Raw genomic sequence first — 22,804 nt, 5'->3', positions numbered from 1 at the left:
CTCCCTTGAAGTATCCCTGACTTCTGCAGTGTGGTCGCTGGTGATAGCAGTAATCATGTGCATTTATATCCAGTATTCCTTGTTATAGTATCTTGTTCAAGTTTAGTTTGTTTTGGTTATTTTGGTCTTATTTATATAGCGATGCCCCACCTTTCCTCTTACCTGATGAGCGGCCGTACAAAGGGCTGCCCTCTCCTATCAGACAGGGTAGTGGAGTGAGGACAAATTGGCTGTGCACCAGAATCAGGTCCATGGCAGTGAATTCAGGCGCATAAAGCACCAGAAAACAGTAGCACTTGTTAGTGTTGAAGACAGAAACCCCACCCCCAATCCCAAATGTTCTTGGCACCTGCAAGCACCCTATAAAATTAATTTTATGTGGGCCATAAGCAGGAGACTGTGACAGTGAAACCAGTAGCTGCTGCTGGAGCACTATCAGTAAGAGACAAGATAGCCTGCATAGAGGTGCTGCTGGGTAGCTGCCTGAAAAGGTGCAATAGTGGTCTGCAGAGGAGAAGTAAAGGAGAAGCAGCAAGCTCTGGACTGATGAAAATGGAGACAGTCTGCTGCCTGGAACCACCAAAGAGAGGGAGAGACCTTACTACATCCCCACGCCAATGGAGTATCAGGACTGTCACAAGGAAAACTGGAAACTATGATAGAGGAGCGCTACTGACCCTGGACAAGACTGGGTTGGTTGAAGTATGTACTCTCACATGACTTACTGTAAGTGAGGCTAGCCTCAGTAAAACTGCTAGGTGTACACAGTGTAGAGAATTCGCAATCACAAAATCTTTAGTTTAGAAAGGCATTAAATCCAAGGACTTGGACTCAACAAAGTACATTGCTTGCAGTTACAAATTAAGGCTACAGAAGGGTGTTTCACATGGGCTGTGCTGCTAGTAGAAGAGCGTTAACCCCTTACAATACATGTTGTGTGAATTTGTATTTTTGTGTAGCAGGACTGATCTCTTTACAGCAATATTGAAAATGTTTCCCTCATTAGTGTTATTTCGTACTGCGAATAACATATTGATAACATACGGTAAAAGCTAAATTGTTTACTTGTTATTATAACCTTGCTCATTTTTATTCCTCTGTTCATAAATATTGTATATCTTGTAGCTCATTCTGCATTGTATCCTGAATCTGTGTCGCAATACCACCTATCCGCAACATCTAGTCCAGTCTTTGTTTCCTGCTTCTGGTTTTTGTCTGCTCAGTTTATGTTTTTATCTTCTTAGCCTTGGTTAATTATTCAGCTTGTTTGGCTTCTTGACTGGGTCCTAGTGCCCTTTTAATGTCAGGGACAGTATTTTTGTTAGGGTCACCGGTAGGAATAACTAAAAAATACTTGGGGACAGTGTCAGGGTAAGCTAGCCTTAGGGATAGGATTTCTCTGGTTGCTTTTTCTGCTCCATACCATCTGCTGCAATCTCCACTGCCAGTTTCACCATCATTCTCATCATCTGGTTACCATCACCTTCTGCCTCTGTAACGTAATGGTGAGTCTTTAGTTTTTTAATAGTGATTTCTATTGTGTTGATATATGCTTCATATCTCTTATTCTTATGACATACATTGTTACATTATTCAGCTCCACGGTAAGTCCTGGAAGTATCTGAGTACTGGGAGACATTGTTAGCACCCAGGGAAGGAGACTGATAAAGATGAAGTCTGCTGTCTAGCATCACCCTGACATAATTTCAAGTAGAACTTATATAGTAGAACGATATAAATCGTTTTCCCCTTCCTTTTGGGGGGCAACTGCTGAAAAAGAGTCACTGGATTCACTCTGCATTCATGCCAGCAGTCCAGCGATGTCAAGGCCTAAATCTCTAGGAAAATAAACACGCCAAGGAAAATAATTCCAATTGTAGTAACTAAGGTCCTTGGGAAAACCCATATGACAGCGCCTGTAGACATGATCTAGAAGGTAACAAAATGTGCTGTATAGAAGCAAAACGAAGGAAATTACTGCTATTTTGCTAATAGGGGTGTAACTATAAGGGGTGTAGAAGTAGCACCCAGGTGCTCCCATGCCACAAAAGAAGATACCAGCATAGTAAATGGTGCATGGTACTGTAGGTGGGGGCCCTGTTACAGATTTTGTGTTGGGATCCAGGAGCTTCAAGTTGAATTTATGTGTCTCAATTACATCCAGTTCTATAAGAGATACACTATCCTACCAAAAGTATTTGGACACCTGAACAAGAATCAAAAGTAGTATTTATATCCATATGTTAATACTCATTGGGGTTCCTTTGGCCCTAATAACATTGGATACTCTCCATGGCATACTTTCTACTAATGTCTGATACGCTTCAGCTGGTATATCCCTCCATTCATCCCGCAAACATCTGGACAGTCCTCCCAAAGAAAATGCATGGGCTGGTCTGCAGTGGTTCAAGGAGCATTGTCATTGGACAGTTGAGCAATGGAAGAACATTCTATGGAGTGATTAATCCAACTACTCCATCTTCAAATCAGATGGATGTAACTGGGTGTGGAAGATTCTGGGGAACACCACCTGCCTGAGTGTGATGTGCCAACAGGTAAGTACGGCGGAGGGCAGAGGTTCCGTTATGGGCTGGGGATGTTTTACATGACATGGTCCCGGTCCGTTGGTTGTAGTGGCAGTAATGTGCTGCCAAGAATGTAGCAATACTCTAGGAATGGTCAGCCATACTTCCAACAAGAAAACGAAACTTGTCACACATCCAATGCTGTTTTACGTTGGTTTAAGGATATGGATGTTCCACAATTGGACTGCCTGCACCATACCTGACCTGAACCCTACGGAATATCTTTGGGATGAACTAGAATGTCAGGTCTGGAAATATGAACAGCGTCCATCTTAATTGACAGAACTCTCCAGATGTTTGCAGGATGAGAGAAGGGAAATACCAGCTGAAATGTATTAGACATTAGTAGAAAGTATACTATGGAGAGTATCCAATGTTATTAGGGCCAAAGGAGCCCCACTAAGATTTACCATATGGAAATAAATACTTTTTCTGATTCTTGCTCAGCTGTCCAATTACTTTGGTGCACAGTCATCTGCAATGTGATCTGGCTTTAGGTAAGCAAAAGAGTAAAATAGAAATTCCCACACATATAATGTTACAAGTATTAGGGCTCTTACTAACTAGCGATAGGTTTTCTAGCGATGCGAGAGTGAGTAAAATCGAATGATTATGAAACCAATGATTTTCAATGGTTTCATTCTCATTTGCGATGTGTTCACTCAACCCTTGCTGCGATACAAAAAAGCTGCGATATCACCCATTGTTTTCAGTGGGGCCAGGGCCCCATTGAAATCAATAAGAGGCGATTGCGCAACAGCCTTGGAATCCCCCATAGCGAGGAGGAAAGGGGGGCGGAGCTACAGGGGATCTCTTACATAACTCCCCATATTTTGAGAGATAGGGGGCGAGGCTAAAGGGCTTTCCCAGGTTTTCCCCACAAGCGGAGGCGAGAGGGTGGGGCCTATAGGGATTCTCATAGCGATTCTTCTGTAGCAAAGAGAGGGGGCGGGGCTAGCGGCAGATCCTACTAGCCCCACCCCCTCTCTTGGCCAGAGATTGAATCACTATGAGACTTCCTGTTATATACAGCCTGCTATATTTCCCCTCCAAAAATGGCACATAATAAACTAAGTAATTGCCTATTTTAATGAATGGGAGCATGGCTGTATGTTTTTTGCATACACAAAAAATACAGTAAAACACGCACAAATATGCAACACTTATTAAGCAAAAGCGCAGTACAAATGTGCACATAAATACGTATACGCTCATGTGAATCCGGCCTAATGATACATACTAATGAACAGTGTGCATCAAGGAGTCAGAGAAGGCCATCTGTGCTTGTCCAGGACTAGAGGTTCGCTTAGGGGTTTTCCAGGCAAAAACTCTTGGTGACCAATCATCAGGATAGGTCATCAATAGTTAATTGCCAGGAACACACAGTTCGGGATCCCCAGCAATACATTGATCACCTGGCCTACTGTCAGTGCAGCGGGGACCGACGTTGTCATCGGGGACAAGAGCTGAAGTGCCTTACCAGGCTTCACTCCTGTTGAACTCTATGGGAGCGCTGTCTCTATTACATTTCTGGTACTTCTGCCTCCAAGACAGTGGTCGGACATGGAAATAACAGCAGGCAGAGCAATCGGCGTATCACCGGGAACCTCAAGCGGTCGGTTCCTGGCAATTAACTATTGGAGAGGTCATCAATAGTTTCTGCCCTTAAAAACTCTTTTTTTGAAGACGTAAGTACCAGCACTTGTTCAAGGCATTACCAGGGTCTACAGGGATCAAGAGGGTTCTGATGGCATTTCTGGGGCTATCAGGTGATGTTCTTCCTGCCACTTAGGCTACCAAAGTCACTCTGACCTACCAGAAGAAAAAGCTATGTGAGAGACAAGTAAGGTCACCAGACGTCTCGATTTAGGCGGGACAGTCACGCTTTGGGACGCTGTGTCCCACTTACCCAGGGTCCCAAGCGGGACAGCCTTTTGTCATGCTTTTGGGACATCTGTCCCGCTTTTGTCCTGCTTTCGGGATGTCTGGTCATCATGAAGGTGACTATCAGCTGGGAAGCCGCAACCGGTAATCACTCAGTGGTGCCGCTGCGGGACACATATACTGATGTCAGTGTGTTCACCCAGGATCATCCTCCCCTGACCTCTCCTCCTTGGTTCCACAGAAGGATAGGAGAAAGGAGTAGGCATCCAGGCGATCACACTTCAACCCACAGCAGCACAGAGCAAAGGAGCATCGGCGCTCTGAAGACGAGGAGTTAAGTATATCGGTTTCAGGAGGGCTATTACTATTGGGGCTAATATAGGCAACACTATTACTACTGAGGCCACTGTGGGGGTGACTATTACTACTGTGGCCACTGTGGAGGTCACTATTACTCCTGGGGACAATCTAGGGTTCACTGTTGCTACTAAAGCCACTGTGGAGTCACTATTACTACTGGGGCTAATATAGGGGGCACTATTACTACTGAGACCATTGTGGGGGTCACTATTACTACTGAGGCCAATATAGGGATTACTATTAGGGCTGATATAAAGGACACTATTACTACTGGAGCTGATATAGGGGACACAATTAGTAGTGAGGCCATTCTGCACATTGCCGCATACCTCAAGCTGACTTAGAGTATCTTTACACGTGTCGGAAATGCTGTGGAATGTCCCCTGCGGAAATTTCCATGGCAAATCCGGCAACATTTTCACATACAAAAAACAGTCAAAATCCATAACATTGGTGCGGGTTTGACTGGAAATCAGCCGCGTAATTGCAGCTGATTTCACACTATGTGGCGCGCCTGCAAAGGCTTCCCGCAGTTAGCAGTCCCAGATTTCCGATTCCCTACAGCCTGGTCAGGTGCGGTGCTGCTGGTCAGGTGAGGCCACTACAGGCAGCTGGGAACTAGAAGGAGGTAGGAGGGTGTGCAGCTGATTTCTAGTCAAAATCCGCACAAATGGTACGGATTTGGACAGTTTTGTCGATGCAAAAATCCTGCGTGATTTGCTCCATGTCCTATTTCTAATGGCAGAAGTACAATCATATGTCGTGATAAGCCCCGCCCCCTGACCACACCGCTTTGACCCTAGGAAAATCTGGTCACCTTAAGATAAGGCAATACCAAACTGTGTGACAATGGAGTGTGCAGAAGGAAACCATATTAATGCCATGAAGCCAAAAACAGAGGAACCAAACGTTCTCCCAGATGAATGAGCAATCAAGCCAAGCACGGAGATCTCTATGACTACCCAGACAATAAGCAGAGCAAAGTTTAAAAGTAAGTTGCAGAGAGAAGGGGCATACTGGGAAAATGGCACTTTTTACTGTTGTGTCAGAGCACAAAAGAGGGGTAAGAAGCCTCTATTTAGGATGAACCAGTCAGAGGTTCCACCAGAAGATGATAGTTGAGGAAATTCAAGACCAAGAACTCAGAGAAGGCATTGCAGAACTGATCCACTTGCTGGAATTAACCAGAGATCCCAACGAATGCAGGAAGGTCCCATCAAGGATATCATCCTGCAAACTTCAGGTCTTGGGAATATATATATGACCTACTGCAACTTGAATCCCAGAATCGGTTATCACAGTTCAGCTTATATTCCAGATCCACGGCTTAATGCAATGTTAGCTACACAATAATAGTGCAAGTTTCCTCAATATTGTAACTCATAGATTTATAGTCTTTCTGGTAATTCTAGCTCTTTATTTTGTCTGGCACAGAAGTAAGGCCTGAAATACATGGCCGACACACACACACATATACATACATACACGTGTGCATTCTCAGTGCAGAACTCCGAGCTAGAAAATGTGTTATGTATCAACCTGCAAGTCATAAGGAGTCCCAGAGGGAGCCGAGCGCAGCTTCCTGCCCAGAGATTGAATACTTACAGCAATTCTACACTGATGGGAAACAGAAATATACAGGAGCCAAAGGGGGAGTGGAGAAGAACGGTTTCTGAGTATTGAATATAAGTGAAAGAAGCAAAATGTGTATTCTTATACCCAGATTGATGTAATTGTGAACAGTAACATTAAAGGGTCCTTTAATATACCTTATGATGTGCTACTATAATACTGTCCCCTATGTACAAGAATATAAATACTATAATACTGCCTCCTATGTACAAGAATATAACTACTATAATACTGCCCCCTATGTACAAGAATATAACTACTATAATACTGCCTCCTATGTACAAGAATATAACTACTGTAATACTGCCCCCTATACACAAGAATATAACTACTATAATACTGCCCCCTATGTACAAGAATATAACTACTATAATACTGCCCCCTATGTACAAGAATATAACTACTATAATACTGCCTCTATGTACAAGAATATAACTACTATAATTCCCCCCTATGTACAAGAATATAACTACTATAATACTGCCTCCTATGTACAAGAATATAACTACTATAATACTGCCCCCTTTGTACAAGAATATAACTACTATAATACTGCTCCCTATGTACAAGAATATAACTACTATAATACTGCCTCCTATGTACAAGAATATAACTACTATAATACTGCGTCCTATGTACAAGAATATAACTACCATAATACTGCTCCCTATGTACAAGAATATAACTACTATAATACTTCCCCTATGTACAAGAATATAACTACTATAATACTGCCCCTGTGTACAAGAATATAACTACCATAATACTGCTCCCTATGTACAAGAATATAACTACTATAATACTGCCCCTGTGTACAAGAATATAACTACTATAATACTGCCTCCTATGTACAAGAATATAACTACTATAATACTGCCTCCTATGTACAAGAATATAACTACTATAATACTGCCCCTATGTACAAGAATATAACTACTATAATACTGCGTCCTATGTACAAGAATATAACTACCATAATACTGCTCCCTATGTACAAGAATATAACTACTATAATACTTCCCCTATGTACCAGAATATAACTACAATAATACTGCCCCTGTGTACAAGAATATAACTACTATAATACTGCCCCCTATGTACAAGAATATAACTACTATAATACTGCCCCCTATGTACAAGAATATAACTACTATAATACTGCTCCTATGTACAAGTATATAACTACTATAATACTGCCCCCTATGTACAAGAATATAACTACTATATTACTGCTCCCCATGTACAATAACATAAGTACTATAATACTGTTCCTTATGTACAAGAATATAATTACTATAATACTGCCCCCTATGTACAAGAATATAACTACTATAATATTGCCCCTACATACAAGAATATAACTACTATAATACTGCCCTCTATGTACAAGAATATAACTACTGTAAAACTTTCCCCTATGGACAAGAATATAACTACTATAATACTGCTCCTATGTACAAGAATATAACTACTATAATACTGCTCCTATGTACAAGAATATAATTACTACAATACTGCCACCAATGTACAAGAATAGAACTACTATAATACTGCCCCCTATGTACAAGAATAGAACTACTATAATACTGCCCCCTATGTACAAGAATATAACTACTATAATACTACTCCTATGTACAAGAATATAATTACTATAATACTGCTTCCTATAGACAATAATGTAACTACAACTATGCATCTAGTGCTATTCGGTGTGCTGTCCATAGGGATAATGGGGCACTATTACTACTGGGGCCACTATTACTCCAGGGGACACTAACAGGGGGCACTATTACTATTGGGGCCAGTACTCGAGTCAGTATTACAACTGGGGCCACTATTACTACTGGGGCCACTAACAAGGGCACTGTTACTACTGGGGCCAATATGGGGGTCACTATTACTACTGGAGCCTTTATTGTACTATTACTACTGGGGCCACTGTGGGGTCACTATAACTATTGGGGCCACTATGGGGCTCACTATCATTATTGGGATCACTAAAGGGGACATTATTACTACTGGGTCCACTATTACTAATAGGGCCACTAACGGGTGCTATTACTATTGAGGGCACTATTATTACTGGGACCTCTATGGGGGTCAGTATTACTACTGGGGCCGTTGAGGGGGACACTTCCTATTGGGGCCACTACTGGGTCACTATTATTCTGTCTCTTCAGACAGGTCTCAATGGTTCAAATATATGTTTGGTGTCTTGTGTATTGGCTCTCTCAATGCCTGTGAAATGAGTTGTTTTTTTTACAGGGTGGTGCTATTCCATATTGCCTAAGGAGCATAAATGCTTGGGCACCCCGTGTACATCTATAGGGAGCACTTGTCTTGCCATCCTACAGCCATAGGACAGATTACACTATATTGCTAAGAAATCGACTGTAATAGCAGCGCTCAGGTGAGCCTTCTTAGGACAGGGGATATAAAAAATAGAACTGGATGAAGAAAACCAATTAGAATAAAAAGGGGGGACTCGTCTGGTGATAGTGGTCTAGCCCAGAGGTAAATGGCTCGACCATTGCACCCAGCAAACTCCCCCTGTTGTCAAATGAGGGTCAAATTTCTTGCTTCCTGAGAACCAACATGGTGGTGAGCTGCTGGACCTAACACCAGATAGCAAACAGGTACCTGGGATAACCATACAAAAATGCATACAACATGCATAAAAAAAAAAGCCTCGTGCTTCTTAAAAAAAGCAAATATTTGTCCTTCCGAAGTTGTTCACTACAAGTGACTAACTTGTATGGGAGGCCTCCTCCATCGAGACCACCTCAAAAAAGGAGGCCTCTCACACAAGTAAGTTACTTGTAGTGCACAACTTTGGAAGTAATAATAATCTTTATTTATATAGCGCCAACATATTCTGGGGGGAGAACAGATACAAAGCAAAGATACAAAAACCACGGTTACATGTAGTAATCAATTGATGGAAACAATAGGGGTGCGGGTTCTGCTCCAAGGAGCTTACATACTACAAATAATAGCGTGATACAGAAGGTAAAGGGGCTGGAGATGTGCACGGTATGGCGCGGTGTTCAGTGAGGGATGCTATACACATAAATAATGGTCAGACATTAGGCCATGTGGTGGCTGAATCTGTGTGACTGCAGGGGGTGGTTGATGGCAGCTAGCAGGGATTGCAGTCGGTAGGACAGGGAGCATCTTATCAGGCGGAGTACAGAGGGGTTTGGCTTAGGAGATGGTATGCCTCCCTGAAGAGGTACGTTTTTAGAGCAGCCTGAAGTTTTGTGAGTGAGGGATCGCCCCGGATAGTTTGGGGTAGTGCGTTCCACAGGACCGGTGCTGCTCTGGAGAAGTCTTGAAGGTAGGAATGAGAAGTTCGAATTAAAGGGGGGCTTAATCTGATTTTGTTAGCAGAGCGGAGGGTGCGGGTTGGGTGGCGGATTGAGATGAGGGAGGCAATATAGGGCGTGGCAGTGCTGTGGAGCGCTTTGTGGATAAAGCTAGTGAGTTTGAATTAAATTCTGTATTTAACGGGCAGCCAGTGCAATGACTGGCATAGGGCAGAAGCATCCGAGTAGCGGCTGGATAGTAAGATGAACCTGGCTGCCGCATTCAGGATGGATTGGAGAGGGTAGAGTCTGGTGCAGGGAGGTCAATCAGCAACGAGTTGCAATATCGAGCAGAGTGGATGAGGGCAACAGTGAGCAGTTTTAGCGTGTCGACAGTGAGAAAGGCGCGGTTTTATTGCAATGTTCTTTAGGGGCAGCTGACATGTTTGGGCCGTCAGGAGGTCGTTTGACACTTTAGTCAGGGCGGTTTCTGTTGAGTGTAGAGGGTGAAAGCTGGACTGTAGGGGTCCAGAAGAGATTACAATTCTCTGCTTTTTATAAGAAGCGCCGGATTCTATTTTTTCTGCATGTTGTATGCATTTTTGTACTATATCCCTGAGGGATTCATCAACCATTTATTTTGCATAGTTGTTTTATCTTTGATCCAAAGTATGTTTATACATTAAAGGGGTTGTATAAGATTAGAAAAGCATGCCTGCTTTCATCCAAACACACCGCCACCTTTGTTCATAAGTAGAGATGAGCGAACGTACTCGGATAAGCACTACTCGTCCGAGTAATGTGCTTTATCCGAGTACCTCTCCGCTCGTCCTGAAAGATTCGGGACGCGCTGCGGAGCGGGGAGCTGCAGGGGAGAGCGGGGAGGAACGGAGGGGAGATCTTTCTCTCCTTCTCTCCCGCCCGCTCTGCCCCGCTCCCCGCTGCGACTCACCTGTCAGCAGCGGAGCGCCCTGACTCTTTCAGGACGAGCGGAGAGATACTCGGATAAAGCACATTACTCGGACGAGTAGTGCTTATCCGAGTACGTTCGCTCATCTCTATTCATAAGGTATTGCAACTTGCCTCCATTGAAGTGAATAGAATATTAGCTGCAATACCAGACACACTGCAGAGATAAAGATGGCGCTGTAATTGGAAGAAATCAGCCATGTTTCTCTAACCTTGGGCCACGCCTTCGGGTGTCAGTTACACATATGTGTCCAATCACCAACCTGTCTGCATGCTCCATAGTCAGCTTATTTAAAAGGCCCTTTAAACAAGCGTTGACCAACATACTATATCATTCACCAGCAATTGTTGGGTCCGGGATATATGCCCATATAGAAGTAGCCTTTGCTCAGTGAGGTAATAACGTGTCACTGTGACTGCCAGGAAGAGCTAGAAGAGGAAGGGGAGCATGTGCCGGATCATTGGGTGGCAAAGAATCCGGTGAAATTCAACATCGCTGACAGTGAAAACTGCATCCTATAAAGTTCTGTTCACATCTGCGTAGCCAATTTGGACAATCCTCTGAGTTGAAGGGGTTGTCAATTTGTAATTTATTAATGGTCTATGCTTAGGATCGGCCATCAAGAGTAGATTAGCAGGGGTCTGCTGCCTGGAACCCCCACTGATCAACTGTTTGGTGGGCCAGTATGTTCGTGCACCAAGCTGATTTCTGCAGGAAACAGACAGCTGCATTCCCACTGCAGTGGTCGGCAGATACAAGATAGAAAAATCCTCTGCGCTCTACGGATCGCGGATGAACAAATTTATGGTTAAGTTAACCATATTTTATTAGACATAACAGCAACGCGTTATGTCTAGTAAAGTATACTTACTTGTTTATTTATACCTGCTGGATGTAAGAATTTTAAGCTTGAGAAAGGCGCTTTCATGCCCCGAAACGCGTTGCTGTTATGTCTAATAAAATATGGTTAAATTTGTTCATCCCTGACCTGTGGAGCGCAGAGGATTTTTCTCTATCTTGTATCTGTTGGCGTACAAGGAGCTCCTGCCACTGGTGAGCTTCCTTTCTCTGCAAGATGTCTCTCCAGGACCTTTGCATCGTGGAAGGGGATCAAAATTGATACTCTGTCCTGGACGCTAGTGGAGACCTATATGGTTAACCCACTTTGCACCGGGTGAGTGCCTACATATCTTGTCTAAGATATATAATTTTTTACTTTATATACACAAGGGGTTGTTCACACAATTTCTTGAATTTACCGCAGTGGTCAGGCTTGGTTTTACATCAATTCACTTCAATTGAAACATTCATTTTACATTCACTGAGTTTGATTTAAAAGGCATGTCCATTGAAACGCATGGGAACTTGACCTGCATTACCAAGTCTAGCCACTGCACTAAGAATGGAGCTGCCTGCTTCCTGCAGAAAACAGCTCAGTGCAAAAGTGCACTAGCCTGGCAAACAAATGATCGGCAGGGGTCCCTTGGTAGCAGACCCCATCAATCTACTACTGATGGCCTTTTTCTGAGGACAGGCCATCAATAGTTTACAAGTGGTCAACCCTTTAAAGTAAAATCAAAGCTCCCCTTTAAATTATGCCCTTGCTACTGACATTATTAGGAGCGGGTTGCTGAGTACTTATATAGAAGATCATTGCATTGAACAACTAGTAACGGTGGCCCCTCCAATACTGCCCCTGTGGTACCCACTAGTAACAGTGACCCAATCAGTGTGTGTACCATTCACATTTTACTCACAATAGAAGTAAGACTTATCAGCCGGTAGTTTATAACCTACACGGACGCAGCGATACCAAATATGTTGTTTTGCTTTGATTTTTTTTATTGTAAATATGGCAATCAGTCATGGCAACCCTGGGGGACTTCAGAAGGTCCCCAGCTGCCATGGAACCCAAATGGCGCCTTGCAATCTCATCGCTGAGGGCCGTGCGGAACCCCCGAACATCAATTGTGGCATTAAAATGCTACTGCCAGAATTGACAGCGCCATTTGAAGTGTTAATAGCTGCAATCAGAGCTCACACTGATCGCGGCTGTTGTGGGCAGCCGACACCCGCCATGCATGGAGCAGGACCGGTTCCCAATCCCACACCATACAAACCCCACACGCCCAGGTTGTATCTGTATGCCCTGGGGTGGTAAGGCCATTCCCGGTGTTTAGTTTCTGCTTTTCTCGGGGGGCTCATTATGCACCAAGGGTGCTCTACCACCTGTAGGAAGGAGTCTGGGATTGCCAGTCCTCACAGAGCCGCTACAGGAGAGGTCGGCTCCCGCTTGTGTTATTTCGATAAGGTCCAATAAACTCTCGTTTAGGATTAGTGCCATCTTTTACATACTTGGCAGCGTGTCGCTTCTATCTCTCTCCGGGCCTCCGGCAGTCAGATTACACTGAAGACTAATGTGACGGGTTCTTGCCTGAACACAATACCGCATTATACAAAATACATTATTACTAGGTGATACTGTAAGGACCGATTGAGCAAAATTCCGCTTAAGCCTAATGCATTTAACCCTTTATCTAGTGTCTTGCTAGGGATTAGGAATAGAAGTGTCATATTCCTCTCTTATTTCTCCTGGAAATGAATGAAACAAATTGACAAACACAGTAAGACACTGTCAGCATTGACCTTGTAGGGACATGCCCTGTTGACAAGGGGAAGGCTAACACCCAGTTGCTAATGTATTCATTTCCAGGAAGAATAATAGAGGAGCAGCGGAATGTAAAGTTCTAAGAAAAGATGCTCCAGAATTGTTATTTTATAGGGAATGCAAGGATTTACTTAAATGGACGTGTCAGGAGAGCCATCAAATGCTCTTTAAAGGGGAATGTCCCTTTTTGTTCTCTACTATAGTGACATATATAAATGGAATGCGGCGAACCAAAAACGAAAAAATATGCTGCATCGTGAAAGACAAAATACGCTGCGCCCTTATCTCTACAATCATTTAATGAACAGTTATATAGAATCTTCCAAGGTAGGAGCTGCTCTTTGCAGCAGTTTTTCATTTTGAGCTATGAAGGAGCCCCCTCTCTCTTGGGACTATATGTATTAGGCTAGGGTTACACAGTGCCTTCGGTAGTGACCCATGTCGCATGGTCAAAAGCTGAACTGGCCTTCCTACATCACATCCTAATGTAACTGAAAGCCATGGGCATAACCCAATGAAATCCATCAGATTTGTATTTCTTATAATTGCTGCGTCACAGTCGTAGCAACATGCACATCGCACACAATAAACATTCGCTTCCATTAGGATGTGATGATGTGGGGCCGTAGTACAATCTTTGGTTGTGTGATATTTTGTGGCCAAAGTCGCTATATAGTCCTAGCTTACCTTAGGTTATATGGTACCATTTGCAGAATTGTTTGGCACCCTCCCGTCATAAGAAAAACTATACATAGAGCACTAAAAGACCCTGTATTCTGCATGAACAGAGCAAGATGGCAGCATACCCACACCAGAACAGCTCAGTGAAAATAAATACTGTACCAGAACCAAGTTCAAAATATAGATGCAATACCAGAACCATGCTCAGAACATAGATACACCACCAGAACAAACCTCAGTACATAAATACCGCACCAAAACCAAGCTCATAACATAAATGCAACACCAGAACCAAGCTCAGAACATAAATACAGCACCAGAACCAACCTCAATACATAAATACAGCACCAGAACCAAGCTCATAACATAAATACAGCCCCAGAACCAAGCTCATAACATAAATACAGCCCCAGAACCAAGCTCAGTACATAAATACAACACCAGAACCAAGCTCGTACCATAAATATAGAGGCAGAACCAAGTGATTGTGTTGTGGGGGCACTGATTGGCTTACAGCAGCACTTCAGAATATCATAGATGAGAAGACAAAGCCAGGAGGAGATGATTCATGTAGTTCCGCAAGACGCAGTGATGAAGAAGAACCTTGGGCTGGGGAGATCTAAGTTAGGGTGGGGTTGACTGCCCCCAGCCTACAACCACCTGGAGCACCACTTCCAGCCGGTGGCTGGTATCCTATGCGAACACACAGGGCACAGGTAGCTAAGGCCGGCCATGGCCTTAATAAGTTTAGGACATGATGTTTCTTACAAAGTGCAGGAAAACTGCAGCAGTACGCAACTTGTGCTGCAGCATGAGTTGTGGGCAATCCGCTGTCGCCATGGGACTCTATAATAAAGGCCATTTACCTGTGGCAAGTTATTTAACATCAGGGATGGCGATAACCAATTCTTGCAGCTGCGACAACCATATGGAGGGTGTTTACTACTAGTATATAGATTACAGTGGTTAAAGTAACAGTAGACAAAGATCACACTTACAGTACCCCCACCACCAATGGCTGCCCCCTCCCCACAGGCCTATTAAGTTTACAAGCCTTAAGTGCCTATGAATTATAACCTGAGACGTTACTCATCACCTATAATATAACTCAGCCTGACGTTTACTATGCTGGGAGTCCCAGTGCCGTCTGTAGATTTATGGCCCTCTATATAGGCTATGTTGGTTGCACCTCATTAAATCTTTGCTTTCACATTTTTATGAGATCATCGCCACCTAACAGGTCAGATATTGTGATCTGTCAAGGATGCGCCAGTCGTCTGCGCTCTGGAAACCAAATGTGCAGGCGGATAAATGTCTTTGGGGGATCTACCAGATGTTGGCTTGTATAGGGTCTCCTCTCTCTAGTAGACATCCTCTTACAACATCCCGGTTGGGTTTGCTTCTGGTGCCCTCATGATCATGCATAATAAGAATCATAGCTACTTTGCCTCATTGATATGACAAAGCAGTGTAGTGGTGGCTCAGTAGTTAAGAGTACCTGGTGTAAAACAAACACTTTATGGAAACACTTTACGGTCATCCATGCCACCAGATATTTTGGTCAATAGTTGGATAGCAAACAATGAGGTATCAAGAGCTGCTGGCTGTTCTGCCTTGGTGCAGAGGAGTGAGGACATGTTCTACCGCTATCTGTGTTGGCAAGCCATGACTGACTATATATCACCCAATAGTCATCCAAACCCGATACCAAGACTTTCTATGATTATGGAGGGAGCAGCAGATATGAATCCTCAAAACGTGGCTTAGAAATAACTTCCTGTTTTCTACTGATCGCTTGTACCTCAAAAAGTCTTTTGGATTGTATGAAATGATAAGTGGCAAATGCACCGCGCCAACAACTGTGTATCCTGCTCTCCAGTTTGTAGGTATATCATAGCTCCTGCTGTGAGCCCCCATCTACATTTCTCACAATTCTTTGCACCCTGCTCCATGAGCAGCCAAATGCAGTATTTCAGATTGCACATGTGCAGGCTCCACTTTACACGCATGCACTCTGGAGCTGCAGCCATAGAGCTGCCCATGTCTGTGATGTCATTATTGATGACATAAACATCAAGGGTGGAATTCGGCTGGGAATCACAAAACGGGAGACAATTCTAAACCAAGACTATTTGCTAAGTTTCTTTTATTTAGGCATTTGAAATACATTGCATGAAGGAAGAGATCCGGGTGGTATGGAGACTTATGTTACAGGCACATCTCAACCGGCCAAAAAGTACCCTGAGGAGGGTCGAAAAAGAGTCCAAAACAGTACTGTTCTGGGATGGTTGTCTCTTCCTTTTGGAGGAGTCTCTGATTTGATTAATATGAGTTAGTTTTCTTCCTTCTGGAGAAAGGCTAATTTGCATAGACACATGGAAGGAGCGAAAAGTTGTTTGCAAAAGAATACACACCCTTTAAAGGGAACTGTCCTTACCTTCCACCATATTAAACCAAATTCAGCAATAGAAAACTGATCTACAGTTGTTTAAAAAAAAATATTTTGTTATGGACCCTAATAAAAGCATATCTTAACCCCTTAGTGATCAAGCCTGTTTGCGTGTTAATGACCAGGACAAATTTTAGAAATCTGACATGTGTCACTTTAACATAGAATAACTCCGTAAAGGTTTTGGATATCCAAGTGATTCAGACATTGTTTTTGCCACATATTCTACTTCATTTAGGTCGTAAAAATAGTCCGATAGAATTTGCGTATATTTATTAGAAGAGCCAAAATTAGGAATTAAAAAATAATAATCACATTTTCAATTGCAATATCTCAAATATGTGCAAACATATTGTTTTTCATTATATATATATTTTTTTAATTTTTTTATCTGTTTACTTTATTCAGGAAGCACATTTGAAAAACTTTAGTTTTTTAAAAAACCATTTAGAAGACGTACAAATTTAACATTGATTATCAACATTTTGAGGAACATTTGGAGGGGTGTCATGAGTATTTTGACCCCACAGTTTTTTCAGGAGTTAATGCAATGGAGAAAAAATAATTTTTTAAAATATTTTTGCAAATATGTCATTTTAAAGACAATTTTCTATAGTGCACATGAAAATGAGAATTTACACCCGAAAATGGATACCTGTTTGTCCTGTGTTTACCTATTGTGGCCCTAATCTTATGTCCGTACGCACAACGGGGCCCAAACCGAAAGGAGCAGCCGGTGGGTTTCAGAACAGAGATTTTGCTTGAAGGTGATTTAGGCCCCATTGCACACTTTTAGAGCTTTTGAGCAGCCAAAACGATGGAGAACCCCCACCAATTACCACATTTTGAAAACTAGACACCTTAATGAATTCATCTAGGGGTGTACTGCGTATTGTGACCCCATAGTTTGTGAATGAATGTAAGCAAAGCAGAAGGAAAAAATTACGATTTTCCTTTTTTTGGCAATTGTGTCATTTTAAAAACTTTTTTTTGTACAGCACACATATGAATGAAGACTTTCACCCCAAAATGGATCCCCCTGTTCGTCCCGTTTTCAGAAACATACCCGTTGTGGGCCTAATCTACTTACAGGACACATGGCTGGGCCTATAATGGAAGGAACACCCATTGGATTTAAGGGCACAACTGAATAAATTCCAGGCCCCATTGCTCACTTTTGCAGAAAAAAGTTGGCTCCCTAAAAATAATCCCCCCCCCCCGCCGCCCTTTTTGGCATTCTCTAAATCTTAGATATAAGTAATAAATAATGTAAACTGTGTGGTATGTCGGAAGACAGGGGTAATTACGGAGGCCTGGTTGGGATGGGCACATACAGCAATAAAACCGGGTATCCCTCCTCCTCGTATGCTTTTTTTGGGGGTATTTCTTGATCTCAGCGGCAGGGATGGAGTGTAAAAAGTGGTGCTCAACAAGCTGCTGCTGGAACTGCAGGAAGGGCGAGTGTTCCCGTGGCTTCTTGTAAATTACTTATTACAGGTAGCGGTCTGAATACCGCCGGACTCACACGGCCGTATGTGAAATCCACTTCTGGAGGGCCGCAGCGGATACCAGCTGTAAGCCGGCTGTGGAACTGCGTATGGCCACGTAATGTACTGCACATAACTGCGCACTTACACAGGTGCAGTACCCCTTTTTTGTTTAGATTTTTCGCGTCGTCATTTAGCGATGACACAGGTACCTGCAGCCCATACACAATGTAGTTGCGCATGGGCTGCGGGTATATCGCACAATGGGCTCTGTGTTGCAGATATCCACAGTAAAATAGAGCATGCTGCGTTCTGTTTTCTGCGAGTGGATTACGTAATTCTGACCCACTAAAGGGAGTGGAATTGTGTAATCCAGTTCATTTGATTGTTCCACGTAGTACCACAGATTAAACGCATGCGGAATCTGCAATTTTTGTATCCGGTCATGTAAGACCAGTCTAAGGCAGATCGCTACCTTTTTATCACGTGACTGGGGACCGCTCAACGAGGCCACTGGTCAATGCTATAGGCTCTCAGCGACCGTTCGTAGTCGGGAGCGAGGAGATTTTAAATTGCCCAGCCCATTTTGCCTGTAGGCGGACGCACAAAAGCCGGGGAAGGTCTGTGCAGGACTATTGCATCAAGGTTCAAATGAGGAGGCCTCTGGTAAGAAGTTTCATCTCCTCTCACCGATCGCATCGATGAGGGAAGATGAAACTTCAACTTTTTTTCTTTACTTTTACGTGATCGCTATTATCCATTGGATAATGGTGATCACGTGACCGGGGACTGCAGCCCCAAGTGACATCTCCAGCTTCTTGGCTACCTATGGTTGCCAGGAGCAGGGAGAATTAAAATTTCCCGGGAAATCCTTGACTTTTGCGCATGCGTCCGCCATTATGCTGATGGGCGCATGCGTCGAAGCTGCGAAAGGTCCGTAGATAAAGATCCCATCGGGGGACAAATCCTGGGACCTTGGGTATGAAATTTCATGTCCCCTCACAGATACGATCCGTAACGGGAGATGAAACTTTTTTTTAAACACTTTTTAACTTTACATGATCACCGTTATCCAATGGATAACAGTGATCATGTGACCGGGAACCGCATACAGCGATCCTCGTACACGCCTCCCTGCACTCGGCTATCTTTGATAGATTTTAAATTTGCCAGGCTCCCCACCCTTCTGCTCATGTGCCGATGCAGATCACCGCAGGACATCACGGAGGACAGGGGATCAGCATTTTCAGCTGCCCTCTTGGATTTGATCTGATACTTTAACTTTTTTTTAACTTTTCCATGATCGCCGTTATCCATTGGGTAATGGCGATCACGGGCCCAAGGAGCGGTCTCTGCGGTCCCAGGTGGGATCTCCTGCCTCCCGGCTACCTTCAGTAGCCAGGAGATTTCAAATTTGCCGGGGCTCCTGGCCTTCTGCGCATGCAGCTGACGTAATGACGCCTGGCACGCATGCGCAGAAGACGGGCGTCAGGTCCTAGAGGATCGGATCGCCGCAGGACATCGCGGAGGACGGGAGTGAGTAAGCTCAGCTGCCCTCATAGATCCGATCCATAAGGGCAGCTGAATCTTTATCTTTTTAAAAACGTTTTTTACACTTTAGTGTGATCGGCACTATCCATTAAATAGAGCTGATCACACCCGCAGCCCCCCCGTGACAGCTCCATGGAGCTGTCATGTCCACAGCCCACGTGGCTTTAATCCCCAGAGGAAGTATGTTTTTACATCCCTGGAGATTAAAGCCCACAAAAGCAAGATGTAAAATGGCAATGGGGTGGTCACTGAGGGGTTAATAATCAATGTTTATAAAATTCTCATGCTGCATGCAAATTAGCAGAACAGTCTGGTGGGTGTGCTGGACCACTTTTGCGGGTTTGAGGTTTTTCCCTAAACCAGTCCTTCTCTGCTCCTATAAGCAGTATGTCATCCATAGATCACAGCAAATCTGGTGCATGTGCTATTTGTTTATTAACCAGCACATGTGCAGGTAAATGCACTAAGGCCGCCTGCAGATGGGCAGGTCGGATCCGGCGGCGAGGATTCTCGCTGCGGGACCCGACCCCAGCACCTCGCAGAGCCCCGCACAGAAATAGGACATGCCACGCTTTGTTTGCCGTGCGGCCAAACCACGGCCGTCTGCATAGGACTGCGTTTGTTAACGCAATCCTATGCAGGCTTCCAGCCGCGGAATTTCCGCTCGTGTGCAGGCGCCCTAAGTCTGCTCAAAGAAAGGGACTGATAATCTGCGCATGCGCTAGTTATTGAACTCAAGGTGTGTGCACTAGTTTTGCAGCGATCTGTGGATGATGTACTACTCATAGGAGCAGAGACAGGTGGGTTTAGAGCAGTGTTCCCCAACTCCAGTCCTCATGGACCGCCAACAGGTCATGTTTTCAGGATTTCCTCAGTGTTGCACAGGTGATGTAATTATTGTCGGTGCCTCAGACATTGCCACAGGTGTTCAGGATATCCTGAAAACATGACCTGTTGGTGGTCCCTGAGGACTGGAGTTGGGGACCCCTGGTTTAGAGGAAAAACCTCAAGCCATCTCAGCGGTCCAGCCTGCCCACCAGACTGCTCTGCATAATTTGTATGTGCCACGGAATTCTTATAAACACTGATTATTCAGATGTACTTTTCTAATGATCTATAACAAAATACGTTTTTGAAACAACTGTAGATCAGTATTCTATAACTGGCCTTGGTTTAATATGGTGGAAAGTGATGACAGGTTCCCTTTAAGTAAAATGTTACAAAAATAAACAAAAAGTTACGACCATATAAGACAATTTTAAACTTGATTAGGAATATATATATACAGTATATATCTCATAGACCTAGGTTACCTTAGGAAGAAATAATAGGAGTTGTTCTCCATCACGGTGTACGAGTGACAGTTGAAGTAACCCAGTCCTGTGACATTAAGTAGGGATCCGGATGGGACTTCCAACATGCTCCCCCAGCCCTGGTCACACAACAGCTCGATCTCTGCAGAATAGAACAGGTCGGAGTTGTACTGCCAGGGCAGGTAGTTGTAGACACTATAGCTGTCCTTATGAAGAGCCAACACCTTGGCAAACACCACAGTCTCCACCAGTTCCGCTCTGCAGGCTTCAGTCTGTGGTCTCCAATCTTGAGGCATCTGGCATCCTTTAAGTACTCCAACTACGATGCCACCAACCAAGATGACCCTTAAGACCAGCATTGTACGAGTTCTTTACTGCCAGATGCCAAACACACTGCCGTTCCTTCCTGGATCTTCTCTAAATAAATGTTGGCAAATTATCCAAGGACATTCAAAAAGGAACCAAGGACTCGTCAAGTTTAAGAAATGGCTCCAGATGTCAAGAGCAAAGCCACAAATATCAGAACACAAAGGAATTCCCGAGATGACTCGAAGTCGTCTTCTTTCACTGATGGACTTCTTGGAGATGGGGGGGTAATCTTTAGTTTGGTGAGAAAGTGTCAAGCTTTGTTAACTGTCCAAACATGAACCATCCATAGGATGAAGAAAGTTCTTCTCCCCCAGGCTATATGGGAGAAGTGTGCCAAGACCTCTCTTTGTGTTCCAAGTCACTCTCTTTGGCTTCCTTCCCTCTGGCTCTTTACTCCATCCCTCTGAACACAAGGACAGGCTGCACGAGAGGAGATACTTGCGGTTAAGTTTGGAAACACGTTCTAGGGTCTGTGTGATGCTGAGACTCTGCGTACGGATAAAGTCTGTTGCCCATTAAAGTCCATTCAATCGACTGCAAATTCCTGACCAAACAGGACAGATCAGTTTTCAGTCTCAGCCTGTTGTGTTTTGCAGCCTCCAGAATGTAGGTTGTCTTGCAGAACCTTTCCTGAGGAGGTACAGAAGCATCTCAAGAACTCTCCTCCTTATTTGAGGACCCTATGGAGACAAAGAAATCTCCATTATACATGCAACATGTTCTTTAGATGGTCTTGACAGGCTGCAAACCTATCTAGGATCCGAATGTAATAGGAGCCCAATCATCTGCCCTCCCACTTTCGGCTATAAAACATGCATATTTTACTGATTAAAGGGTACAAAAAACATCAGTGTGAGTCCTCTGAAGTTGCTTCAGGACTGTTAGCAAAGGAAGTAGCGAATAGGCAATGAACTTCCAAATATTAACCATAACCCTGCCAAAGAAGGGGGAGGGGGAGCATTGGAATCCTCTCTCTCCTTGGCACAGATAAGGTAGGAATATGGGCAAGCAGAACAGATTTTTCCCCTTCTTTCAAACTCTTTTACTGCAAATGATTTTTGAAGTACAATGTACATCCCCCCTCCTCCCTGCAGCAGATGGTTCAGGCCAATGAAGGATTATCTTCATATTTATGTTTACATTGCTATGTAGAGGACTGATCCTTTATTTTATGGGGGTGTTTATGATAATGTGGCAAACAAAAAGTTTTGCTTAAATTGATCAATGTATAATAAAAGTCCTGCAACTTTCTAATACTCTGTGCTTCAATTCTTCAGTGTTTTCAAGATCTCTGCTTCCCAGCATTGAATAAAATTTAACCGCTTAATGATGCAGCCTTTTTTTTCCATTTTTCTTTTTTTCTCCTCACTTTCAAAAAATTAGGACTCTTATTTATCTTTTGATGTAGCTTTATGAGGGCTTGCCTTTTGCAGGACAAATTGTATTTCTCAATGGTAATATTTAATGTACCATATGATGTACTGAAAGACGTTTAAAAAGTGGAGCGTAATGGAAAATGCAATTCCACCATCTTTGGGAGGGAGGGGTCC

General features: G+C 43.6%; 1 protein-coding gene across 1 annotated transcript in view; it reads right to left on the bottom strand.

The window, feature by feature from the left end:
* The window catches only part of LOC136621314 (coiled-coil domain-containing protein 3-like), a 29,895-nt gene extending 7,814 nt beyond the window's left edge, over positions 1-22,081 (bottom strand). Inside the window, exon 1 of the mRNA XM_066596745.1 lies at positions 20,886-22,081. Within this exon, the coding sequence (XP_066452842.1) occupies positions 20,886-21,244 (359 nt within the window). The 5' untranslated portion in view covers positions 21,245-22,081. The remainder of the gene's footprint in view (positions 1-20,885) is intronic.
* Positions 22,082-22,804: the final 723 nt, after the last annotated feature.

The sequence above is a fragment of the Eleutherodactylus coqui genome, chromosome 3 (genome assembly GCF_035609145.1).
Source record: "Eleutherodactylus coqui strain aEleCoq1 chromosome 3, aEleCoq1.hap1, whole genome shotgun sequence".
Lineage (NCBI taxonomy): Eukaryota > Metazoa > Chordata > Amphibia > Anura > Eleutherodactylidae > Eleutherodactylus > Eleutherodactylus coqui.
Note: the sequence above shows the minus strand (reverse complement) of the source record. Positions and strands in the feature narration are given on the sequence as shown.